Source organism: Rhea americana, unplaced genomic scaffold (assembly GCF_003343005.1).
Source record: "Rhea americana isolate MKP2758 unplaced genomic scaffold, rheAme1 scaffold_64, whole genome shotgun sequence".
NCBI classification, from domain to species: Eukaryota; Metazoa; Chordata; class Aves; order Rheiformes; family Rheidae; genus Rhea; species Rhea americana.
The window spans coordinates 655,746-668,211 of record NW_028186801.1 but is presented as its reverse complement, the minus strand read 5'-3'; the positions used below and the strand labels follow the sequence as shown (position 1 = coordinate 668,211).

The 12,466-nt window shown below is 38.2% G+C and overlaps 1 protein-coding gene across 6 annotated transcripts in view; it reads left to right on the top strand.

Annotated features, from left to right (window-relative positions):
* Nucleotides 1–12,466, top strand: part of LOC146586863 (neuron navigator 3) — a 267,610-nt gene that overhangs the window by 213,352 nt on the left and 41,792 nt on the right. For all 6 annotated transcript variants that reach the window (XM_085320549.1, XM_085320552.1, XM_085320551.1 and 3 more), the window contains exons 17-20: nt 943–984; nt 3,335–3,495; nt 5,358–5,546; nt 7,943–7,995. In XM_085320549.1, coding sequence (XP_085176675.1) covers nt 943–984; nt 3,335–3,495; nt 5,358–5,546; nt 7,943–7,995 — 445 coding nt within the window. The remainder of the gene's footprint in view (nt 1–942; nt 985–3,334; nt 3,496–5,357; nt 5,547–7,942; nt 7,996–12,466) is intronic.

Genomic DNA, 12,466 nt, shown 5'->3' with positions numbered 1-12,466 from the left:
GTTTCCTTGGGCAAGAAGTATAGACCTAAGTAACTGTCACTCTCAGAAATGCAATTATGAAGTGAGAATACAGAGACCTCCTTAAAAAMCATTTCACAGTTTAATCCTTATCGTGACACTAAATTATGTTTTTAAGTGAAAAAAAAGGTGGCACTGCCTGCTTGTTGTTTCAAATGTATTGGGGAATGACACAGTGTTTTGATGTAACCCACACTAACCACGGTCTGGTCTAACAAGACTTTATGAGGAAGTGCCCAAATGATGRTCGGTGTGAAGGAGGCCAGTGGATGTCCCTCTAGCCCACTCTCCAGTGTTGAGGGGGTCTGAATTAGGAAAAATCTGACCTTAGATCTCTGGTTATCAGCCACTCTGCCACTGTTTATCTGTGAATATAAAACAACGTTGCTCTGGTGCCACTTCTCATGGCACACCTCGTCCCCTCTTTATGTGAGCCCCAGGGCAACAGAAGGCCTGAGCTCCATGTGTTTAGCACATATTTCTACAAGCAGGGCTGCCATTTGGTTTCTGGCAAGGCCCTGCTGTTTCCTTGCAGGTGCTGCGAACTTCATTTCTTTTGGAATTTTACTGGAGGATCATAGGAAACAGTGAAAAATAAAGTTTCATGCTGTGACCATATGATTCTCAGACAGATTGCAGGGTGAAGCTGTAGGAAGGTTAGAAATGGTATGGAAGGACTTCTTTGTGACTTGGATAGTGTCCAAATTACTRTTGACCCAGCCCAGAGTATGTCTGGATGAAAAATGAATATGCAACGGTCCATGTCCTATTGTCCCCTTCAAGGAGTCAGAGATTTTTCGTGAAAGATATATTAAAAAGCATTAAATGACCTTCTGTCATGTAACCGTATCTAGACCTTTAAAACTTGTAATTCTGAACAGTCCTGTTTACAGTATGTCCTTAGGGTTTTTTTTGTTTTAACAGCATGCAGCTTGACAGAAATACACTACCCAAAAAGAGATTAAGGTATATATTTTATTGAGCATGACTGCTGCTTCTCTGTTTTTCTGAAAGCTTTTCTTTCTTCTATGCTCTCTTTCTGTTGAGCCTGTTTGCAACAGAACTCTTGGTACTTAATTCCAATCCAAAAAACTGTAGATCCACAACAGTGGACTTTTTCTTTCCAAGTTTGTTCACCCGGTGAATAAATTTAGTTTCAAGATATGTCTTGGAAAGTGAATACTGTTAAGAATAGTTTATGTGATAAATTTTAAGAGGCATTGAATCCTGGAGATCTATGAAAGACAGGCAATACAATGRGGCTAATTGTTGAAAACATTGAGAGAAACAAGGTTTAGAGATGGATCTGAACTTGAAATCTAAATGCAAACAGTCATGGAATTTGAACTGAAAATGTAGCTAAAGGATGAAGCCAGAAAATATACATTTTAGTATCCAAGGTTTTTAAGTATAAAATGAGCCCCACTGCAGCTAATCCTCTTGGGCTCTGCCCAGCAATACTGAAACTCCAACTCTGCTACAAATTCTCCACTCATTATGACTGGAAAATCAAAGTTTTCTATCCTCTTCTGCACTCCATGGCTAAAAGAAAGAATCATGAGGTAACTCTTGCATCTCCCTAATCCGGAGAGCAGATAGGGCAAGCAGGGCAGTGACACTTTCCCATATACCCACACCCACTGAGGCATGTACTCTCACACGCACACGCTCTGCTGCCCTACAGTCACTGAAATTACATAGCTTAAATCTTTTGAGTTATTGATAAATAGCAGTGCTTTATGAAATTTTAAGATAAGCGTCGCTAGRAAGCAGCTTCCCCTCTTCTGCGCTATACTCTCCTTGGAAATAATCCAACCTAATGTCCCATTATCCCAAAAGAATTCCTCTGGATTTGAAGAGAGACTGGGAAAGACAGAATTCAGAAGAGGCATAGGGGCATATACCCTGCAAGGGCACAGTGGGATGACTGAAGTTTGTGGGCTGTAGGTTTGTAAAGGTGGCTGAGAGCTGATGGAGAAATGGAGTGGAAAAACAGCTTGTATGCATATAGGCCTGATCATTTATACCCAAAGGACTGTCAGCATGGTTTAATGTACAGAAGTCCCAGTTCAAGACCCAGATCCTGAATTCCCAGTTTGCTGTCTTTCTGATCTGGGAACCACAGGGTGACTGTACTATGTGACATTTATAAATATAGATCACATGTATCCTTTTAAAAGAAAGAAAGTAAATATTTTATCAGGACGAGATGCTTTAATGCTGTAAAATATTGTACAAAACCCCAAACTTAACTTGAGAACTTGCATGTTCATTTAATCTGTGTTCTAAGCAGAAATCTTTGTGCCTTTTTAAGCCTGAAGCCAGAATACCAAAAGCCCTTTTTGCTCTGCTATTTGGGGAACACTGGTGGCTCCTAATAGTGGTGAAGGACATGCTCATATATTAACATGAGACTGTGCTGAAGGAATTGGGCTTTTGCAGACATTGCTGAAAACAATCGTTTTGATTAAGACCCACACTGTAAGAAATGCGTATACGTTTCGATGACTCTAACCCCTATCAGAATTTCCCTTCTTCCAGCCCAGCCAAAAAAAGCCTAGGCAGTGAGTTACCAGCTCTCCCTGTTAGCCTGTATATGTTGCATTTGTTTTATTGATTTGCCATAGCAAGCAGTTGATAAATTATTTGATTTCCAAAYTTCTTCCAGAGAGCTTGCTTCTGCTGATTGAGTATTTTTCCCTGTCCCTTTCCCTCCCCTCAGTTTGGGGCAGGATGCAATGCGAAGTAGCATTCAGAGCAATGGATGGTGCATATGACCATGAATAGCTGCCGTTACCAACAGAAACTCCCTTTTCAGAGTTGTTGCTGTTTCACTCCTTTCATTTAACAAAGTGCCCACATGTAATCCATGGCAGATGTCATTTTGTAAGCAGCTACTCACCTTTCTTGGCTTCTAGTCTGTCCGTTATTCGTCCTAGCCATACAATATTCGAGCTTTTGCATCAACCTGCACACTTGCTAAAGCTTTTAAGTCCTTTCCTGTCAGCTCAGTTGTCTGTCTGGTATGGTTTACCATATTTCTTCAAAGGAAAGGAATGCTAATATTAGGAGGGGGATGAAGCTGAAGTAATGTTGGGCTGGTGGGTTTCAAGTCTTGTATTTTTTCTGTTGCAATAAGCTGGTAAAGTTTACATTGGTAAAATCTGTAACAATCCCTTGACTATCAAGTCAAACAAATGGACAAATTCCAAGGATTTTGTTCTGTCTGACCAGTGAAGGGTATTTAAGCAGCACTTATTTATTTCCAGACCATCATGTTGTCTTTGTTTTGAGCATGTCAGCTGTGGTTTTTCAGATACACTCCATCGTCCCGGCAGACAAGTCAGGAGGAAGGCAAGGAGTGGCTTCGCTCCCATTCTACTGGAGGCCTGCAAGACACTGGCAGTCAGTCCCCGCTTGTTTCTCCTTCAGCTATGTCTTCATCTGCAACTGGGAAATACCACTTTTCCAATCTGGGTAAATGCTATTTCCCTTGTCCATTTCTCCCGTTTTAGAATAGAATCATCAAATTCAACTGTTCATATTTCTTAGCTTGGCGAACTAGATAATTTATTTTAACATTTCCATCACTATGTTATGGTACCTCACTAATGAAGGGAAACTCAAAGCACTTCTTCATGGAGGTGCTTGCCTACATGAAGTAGGCAAGAGTTCATCCTATTTTATACACTGAAAAGAAGCACAGATTCTCTCTGACTTGCCCAAGAAGAAAATCTGAGGCAGAGCTGGGAATTAGTTTCTAGTTCAAAGCACTGATCTTTTAACCCAGTTTAAGATTCACAGAGTCAGTAGGATTCTTTCCGGTGATTTTAGTGGACATCAACCCAGACCCTAGACATCGCCTTTTTTCCTGTATTCAGGTTTGCGTTGTGATAGACCTTTCCAATGTACTTCAGTGGCTAGACCTGGCTGTAACTATGCTGGACCCAGTCAAAATCCTATCCTTGAAAAGAATATCGTGTTTTAGTCACATTTTAAGTTTATTTGATTACAGGTCATGATTTAGATTTGGCTTTCTGGATCTTGTTTCAAGTTAATCCAACCCAAATTCTATTTTTTTTATATATATATTTTACTTTTTAAAAAACACTTAATAGAAATGTATTTATTTGCCCAGTGCTGGACGCAAACCTAGGTTCACAATGAGTTTTTGTGTTTTAGAACCTTACTATAGAACTAGCAGCAATTCTCACTTCTGTCACTCTGTCACAACCTATGGCCTTTGTAGGTTACAGTCACTTGAAAGCAATTTGATCAGACATGCAAATGTCGAGCGCTATTACAAATGGGAAAAAAGAAGTTGAACAAAGCCACTTTTTAAAATGAAATTGGATACTGGCTAAATAAGCCACTGCTTTAGATTTCGTCTGTGTACTTGCAGTAGTTTTAGACACAGAACAACTTTCTTTAAGCAGTGTTTCTCTTGCTTTCTATTATTCTCTGTTTAATATCTTCTTTTTCTTATAGTTCTGATACTCACAACAGAGATCAGTAGGATCTGTTTCTTGATTTTTTGATGTTGGTGTCCTTTCCTTCTTTTCATTATCATAGTTTTGTGGTATTAACTGACTCTTGCAACACCACTGCTCTGGTTATTTATGACTTAAGGAGTATCTTCCTTGATCTAAAACAGACATTCAAAACACTTTGAGTCTGGGTAGACAATTAGCTTTTCCTTCTAGGTGCTGAGTACATGATCAGGCTTTCCTTTTTACTGGTAAACTTTCCAAACACTAAAAGTAGATTCATCACAGCTGTTCTAGATTTGAACGAGTGACCAGACTACTCCTATTTATGATGAGATTTAACTGGCTACACAGGAATTCTGATTTCGTGCAGTGGTAGATGCTGTAGAAAATCAATGGATAGGTATATCCTACCTCTGACAATAAAGCTTTGGTGTTAACTGCAGTCACTAATATATGTATAAAACAATAAAAATACAGGTATTGATTTATTAGAAAAGCTGTTTATAAAACAATGACAATTTCTTATTCCCTTTTAACTTTTGAATCTGTGGGGTTCATCTCTCCCATTGATTTTCTGTCTTGGGCTGTCAAAGTGAGCAAGTGTTTATTCAGACACTAGCATCAGTGTTACTGTATATTTATTTTACAGGATTAGCTGCATCTAACTCTAGCTCCRTGGAGATCATCTTTTTCACCTTTTTGTTGTAACTTTGGATGCAGGAATAAAAGTCTTTCATTCTCTCAACAGCTTAAAGTCCACTAACCATGCTAGTACTGCATTTCTGTTTTATGCAGAATCAAAATCCATTCAGTGGAAATGTACTTCATTAATAAAGCTTTGCATTCCAGTGAGTCCAACCAGCCTATCTCAGTTTAACCTTCCTGGACCAAGTATGATGCGTTCAAACAGCATCCCTGCACAAGACACTTCTTTTGATCTGTATGATGACTCCCAACTGTGTGGCAGTGCTACGTCCTTAGAGGAGAGACCACGAGCAATTAGTCATTCAGGTTCATTCAGGGACAGCATGGAAGAAGGTAAGACTGGGTTGCTGTTTGGATAAGCAAAAAACATGAGAACCTCCAAAATATAGTAAAATTTTTAAACATATCTTCAGCAACATAGAAGTTCAAATACTCTTGTGAAACATTTTTGATTTCTGTTGAGCTGGACTTGCAGGACTTCCTTACCTCAGAGTGTGGAAGATATTTCACAAAATAGTCTACAATATAGAGCACATCATACCTGTGCAGCCTTTGTAGGCATGTCCCAGAAATTTTGGAGGAAAGGCTGAAGGAAACCATTTTTGAAAATGATTTTACTCTTTTTGCCTGTAAACTTGATTACTGTTATTCCCTGCTTTCTTAGGAACTTCTGTATTCCCTGTTTTTGTTTGTTTGTTTTTTAATGTCATTGCCACTTACTATTCCCTTTCTTTGGAGTCATTTCATTTCTCTACTTCTAGGCAGCCTCCTATGGCAAATAGGATGTGAATCTTTTTACCTAAATTTTGCATTTGAATCTGACCACTACTTTCTTTATGCAGATTATTGCAGTCTTTCTGGTTTCTTTAATGCTATATACAACAGCTGGGACTGCAGGTTTTGTTCATTTGTTGTGTGATAACCCTTAATTAAATGCACCATAACAATTTCTTCTGCTTAACATTTTTGGTAAACCTGATTGTAGAAACCCTTAAGTAGAAAGTTCTCACACCATTTAGTTTTGAAAAGCTAAAATTTAATAGAGATTCGTAGCATAACATCGTGTCTTCCATCTTGCTTACTGCTAAGTGCTGACAAAACAAATGTTTATAAGCCAAAAAAAAAAAAGTCTTTTTCCACCCAAAGCTCATAATTACGAGATGTAAGAGGGAATAAGACTTCCTGGGTGAAATAGCTGACAAATACTTTTAGTTTTCAGTACCTTTCTCTGTATTTTAGATGATATGTCAGGCAGCCATCTGGGTATGTAGTACTAGCAGTAGGGTGCAGAACAGATTGCGTTGTGAGTTGTCAGCAGAGACAATGGCTCATGGCACAGAAGCATGTGACGTGGTTCATGGACAGAGGTGACTACAGACCCTCCGCTGAGGAGTGGGAGGACCGTCAGAGGAGAGTCTGGAAGGCTGAATAGAAAACATGGCAAGTAATAAATGCATAGAAAAAGAGGTGTTAAACCTGGTATTTCAGTAAYGGGTCATCAGAGGCCTTGATGAAAGCTTTCTCGCTAGTCATGTTTCATATCCGGCTGGAGTGGATCCATGAGCAACCTGAGTAAGTGGAAGTCAGCAATAATAGTAAACAGTTTTCTGCAGATTATGGCCATTAGGGATTAACATGAAATGATGCTGTTGGAAGGCTAAATGTATTTTATTTAAGAAAGGAACTCTAAAGAAGCTTATAGTGAAAGAAAAGTGAAAGAGAAAGGTAGTGGTAGAGACACTGAGTATAGCAGTGGAATGGGGAGTTCAGCTAACAGTTTCTAAGCAGAGACTTAAAAAAATGGGTATGTTGAAAGCAAAAGGATTTCAATTATCATATACCAAATCTTTGTAAATAATTACCCAATTATAAAATCAGGTTTAAATTCTGTTTGTCTAGTCCGTGTAGTCTTGTCCTGTCAGCCTGACATACTGATACTCACCAGATAGTTATTAAAGCAAAATAATGTATTTAGCAAACATTAGGAGATTATAAATGTTAACGAATTTCTTTTGAAGCTGAAATGAAATGAAGCAATGAATTCAACCATCTTTTTCTAAGTTCAGGAGAATCATTAGAAGCAAAAGGGGCAATTTTGCCTCAGTTTAGTCTTCACTTGCCATTTCCATAAAGGTGAGRAACCACCTTTTGAGATGAAGTCCTACAGTCCATACTCAGCACTTTCGAGGCTGACTCTAGTGATGACTAGTAGAAACAGTCAGTACATCTGTCTGTAACACCTTCACATGAACTGCAGATGCCAGCACACACTATTCTGTGTTGTGCTGTGAGGGGGAAACCATCTGAGCAAAGCCTGGGAGCTTACTCCAGGGAATCAAAACTGTTCTGCAAAGCATAGTCTCTTATTAGAATCAGTATACTCAGTTTTGGACAGGTATATAAACAACTCAATTTCTRTTTTCTCTGAAGAGCGTGTTTATTAGGTGATTTGTTGCCAAAACAACCAAAGTGATGCTTGGTTTACTAACTAATAATACTGACAGACTGGTTCACTCTCGTATCTACCACACAGGAAAGCGTTTTTTTTCTGTATACAGCAATTTTTTCAAGTACAAGAAAAAATAACAACAGCTTTTCTATACTGATAATTCATAATAACTGCTCTTTGTGGAAGATTGCTTCTCATTTTAAGAAGTGATACTAAGCTATATTGGGGGGGRATTATGCTCTTTCATCAATATTTCATATTATTTCTCTTCCTTTTAAAGTACATGGGTCCTCATTATCACTTGTCTCCAGCACATCCTCTCTCTACTCTACGGTAAGTATTGACATTTTAGAAAAACATCTTGCTTGCCTCTATTCTTGTTTGTTTTGCATAAATGGAGTTTGGGGTTTAGAATGATTAAAATTGCACTGTGGTAAAACAGGAACATTTATTTTCAACTTTGGTTGCTATTTTAAAGTACATCATTTGCATCTTTTTAAGTGATTAACTGAGAACTGCTAAAATCACATCATGTGCRTTTTGAAAGCCAAAAAGAAGGTAATAGTCTAGGATTCTAATTTCAAGCAAATCCGTAGGCTGTAAATGCCTTCATGCTATTGCGGTTGATAATTTTGAGTGCTTTCTTAATTAGTTTAACTTAGAATTAACTAATTACTAATGGTATTCTCCTGTCCCAAGCAGAAATTATCTTTTTTTCTCTCTATTTTATTGTTTTGCTATCATTTCRCTATCTGCTGCGTACTTTGTGGCTTCAGTTATTCTACTAACAAGAAATGATTTACATGGAAGGGTTTAAACATGTTTTGACATTCCCTTGCTAAAACACAACAGTTCCTTTGCAACTTACTTGCTACAGTTACAGGCGATACCAAGGGGCCTGTTTTCATGGAAGAGGAGATACCTGTTTTCACACTATACACTCATGAAGAGTCTGTCTTCAATCCATATTTTCAGATAGTGAATTGTGTTAGTTGACATCCCAGGAATGGCATGGAAGCCTCTACCCAGGGTCTGCACCAGTGCGTGCTCTGTCTTGGCAGCCTGTTGCACAGGATCRGCCAGCCCGCGTGGTCCGGTGCAATGGTACCGCTCGTATGGCTGGGAGCCCGAGCTCAGCACTAAACTCAYGTTAGCTTAGGAAGCAGGTTGCATCCGTGGATGGAGTGATATAATGTAGCTCTGTTTTATCGTTAAAAATGCCTAGACAATGACATGTCTAAAACATCAGGTACTTATGCATTTTCCAGTCCAGAAGTCTCCCCTTATAGACCAGCCGTAGATTATTTTGAGGGGCAGAATGTATATGCAGGCTAGCTTCAGTGTGAGGCATGACTAACATTCAAAGCAAAGCTTCTCACTTACTGCTTCAGTTGTGGAAAACTCCTCGCTACTGTTTCCCTTTCTACGAGATATTATGTTCATTTTGCATGGGGAGTTTCTGAAATTACAATTCAGTTTGGATGTTGAATTTTAGAAGAATGTTATGAAACTGTTTGATGATAAAAATAAAATTATAGACTGACACCAGATACTTTTGGTGCTCAATTAGTTGATATTTCTGGAATATCTTTGTCCTGAGGTTGTTTATTGTAGCAAGGATTTACTAATACATCACATGTAACCTGCTATTGTTCAATATTACACAGTATTCATGTACATATACAGAAATATTAGCTGAACCCCTCAGTATTAGAGACTAGCATTTTTCCTGGAAAAGAAACCTTAAATTTTTTGCCCAAGGTCATATGACAAGGCAGTGGAATAGCTTCTGAAACTTCTGACTAGGAGTTCGTGTCAGCTAAGCCACAGTCCTTAAATTATGGATATGTAGGCAGGGTAATGAAGTTACAGAAAGATTTGTACAGGGCAAGAAAAGAATTAGCATGATAAAATTAGTAGGGTTGACCTTGAGGGATAATTCTTTATTAGAATTTCTCCTGCTTGGTCCCGCTGATCCTTTGAAAAAAGTTTAAGCAACTTTTCAGCAATTAATCAGGAGACGATGCACAAGAGGAGTAGAAACATGAAAGGCTGGCAATCAGGATCAAATCAGCTGAAAATGCGGAATAATGTTTCGTTGTTCAGCCATGGGATGCAGTGCCCTCTTCCCTCCAGAAAGCGCTAGCTTCACAGGGTTGTGGTGCACTTTACTCACTTTCAGCTCTTCGTAGATTCAAGGAGAAATACAAGAGCTGGGTGTTTTACCTTGCTTAGGCAGGCCAAAATCACTGCGCAACAATCCCTAAGCCTTTCCATACATGTCTCAACCAAGGGTATTTATCAGACTTCTCAAGCGCTCCTTAAGCCTTGGTGCTAGTGTTTTTCTGCAGCCTAATCAGTGCTCTCCGGAGAGATTCAGAGAACATACTGGATAAAGGTCATGATCTTTATATGTAATTACCAGAGGATAGCTGAAAGATTTGAAGTTTTTCTCTGAAGACTGTTTCTTTGAGAATTAGAATATGAGATTCAGAAGAGATATTTTATGATTTGCTGCTATTGCAATGGGTAACTCCGATGAGATATAACTTCTGCATTCACCAGTGTTTTCTGTRTGTATTGGCTTTCTTTTTGATGTGCCCTTGGGTTTCCAGAATTTATCAGGATAGCTTAGAAATCTGGCCTGTGGAGACATGCATATACAGAGCCAAACATTTTGTTTCACAGAAAAGTATGCCATGTAAGTGGATGTTACAAGATTGTAGGATAGTCTAAATGTATTTACCGTCAAAACTGTATCAATGTAATATTACATTGATACAGTTTTGACGGTAAATACATTTAGCTCTCCAGTTTTATTTTATAGGATTGTAAAATAAATCTACTGTACAGTTTTCTAAAACTATTTTTAGTTGAAAAATATATGTGATACAGTGATTTATGATAGGCTGTCTCCAATGTTAATCTCTTCCTACTTGGTAGGTTAGACATACTGCAACTCACACATTCTTAGTTAATCGCTGTGTTTCTCTTCACGGACTTTTCAGCATTAGTTACATTTAGGCTTCCTGGTCTTCATTAGCTGTGCTAACCGAACCTCAAAGGAGCCATAATTGTTCTGTTAAAAAAAAAAAAAAAGAAAGAAAGAAAGAAAAGAAATTGAAAGGATAGGATGCATGGATATGATGGAGAAGTAGAAAGAGAGAAAAAAAAATATGTATTTCCTTTTAGAGCCTTTTGATGCTATGAGCCAAAGACTGGATTATTATGCTGCCAGCAGGAACTGTTAACTGAAAACTATTCATTTGTATTTGGTTTGCAGATTATACTTTCTAAAGTTGATAATACAGCCAGAACCCTGTTCTTTCTCCTTCATTTGTCCCTTCCACTATCCACAAAAGATGGCTCRTGGAAGCTGCCTCTGAACTGTGAGGGAGAGACAGCAGTTCTCTGCAGCGAGGGAGTCACCTGCTAGTACATGCAGCACTTCCTTCATCAGTGGCAGCCAGCAGTCTAAAGATGAAGGGCCAGGTCCCCTCATGGCAGTTCCAGTAAAAGGTCACTAACCCTGAATTTTTGCTTTTTTGGTTTTTCTTGGCCCAGTAGAATTCATAAGAGGACATGGTCTTTCTTGATCCTCTGTGATTGCTCATGCGATACATCTGAACTAACAACAGGGATAATGTATTTTCAATTACTGCTSTAAGCAGATGCCCTTTTGTGAACATTGATCAGAGAGTTAGTATTTGTGTGTGTCACATCAATGCTAACCAATAAAACAATCATCATTCAAAATCCTTCCCGTGTGGTTATGCATCAGATGTTAAAGTAATTTCAACTAAGAGCAATTCTAAGTGTTGCATAGAGAAATATCATAGTTTCTCAGTGGTTTTACTACTATCAGCAGATTAAAGATTATTGAAAGAAGCATTTTTAGAAGTCTTTCCCACCCTACACTAGATAAAGAAAGAAAACATACCTGTCATCAATTATTAAAATTTGAACACTGAAGTTGTGCTTGAAATGAACTCAGAAAATCAGCTAGATATCTGGCAGTACTGGTGTTATAACAAAAGAATATATTTGGGGAATATATTTCTTCCTTTTCCGAGGAAGACTTACCTTGGATTTTCTTTGCCTTCCTTGTGGTATCTACAGCTAATTCTTCTACTCACAATTTCCTTTTATTGATTAATTCTCTTCCARTTAGGGCAACGTTAGACCATTTCTCTGATCTTCAACCACCTCATATCACTGGGTAGATTGATTTCCAGTACAGTAACTGATTCCTGTTTGATCTGAAGGGTCTCCTCTCCTCATGCTGTCTTTCCTTTCCTTTGGAATCCCACTGAACCAAGATCTTTCAGTCTTGACAAATGCCTCCTAAGTTAGACTACATATTACAGATGTAACAACTTTTGTCTTAGCAGACTTTCAAGGGTTTGCTTTGTAATATTTGGTTTCTTGGCTTGTTGAAAAAGTCTACTGAGTAAATAAGAAGCTTAACATAATTATATGACACAGCACATAACAACATGGAAAATACCTCAAGCTATTAAATATTATTAAAAAACTTGAACTAAATTTTAACATACCCTGATAGACCATCTTAGTATTTTGGTCAGTACTCTGTATGGAAGTAATTACTTTTAAGTGTAAGCGCCCCCAACCCAGCAGTCAGTATGCTGGCAAACTCTGCATACGTTTCAGTTGGAGCTTTTCCAGGTAAGTTGAAAAGAATTCCATTTATTGTTTCTATAGCATACCTTCCTTGAATGTAATGAATCTGTGAAGCTATTCATTTCACTTAAATGTAGCTGGCTTTTGTTTTATATTAATGTAA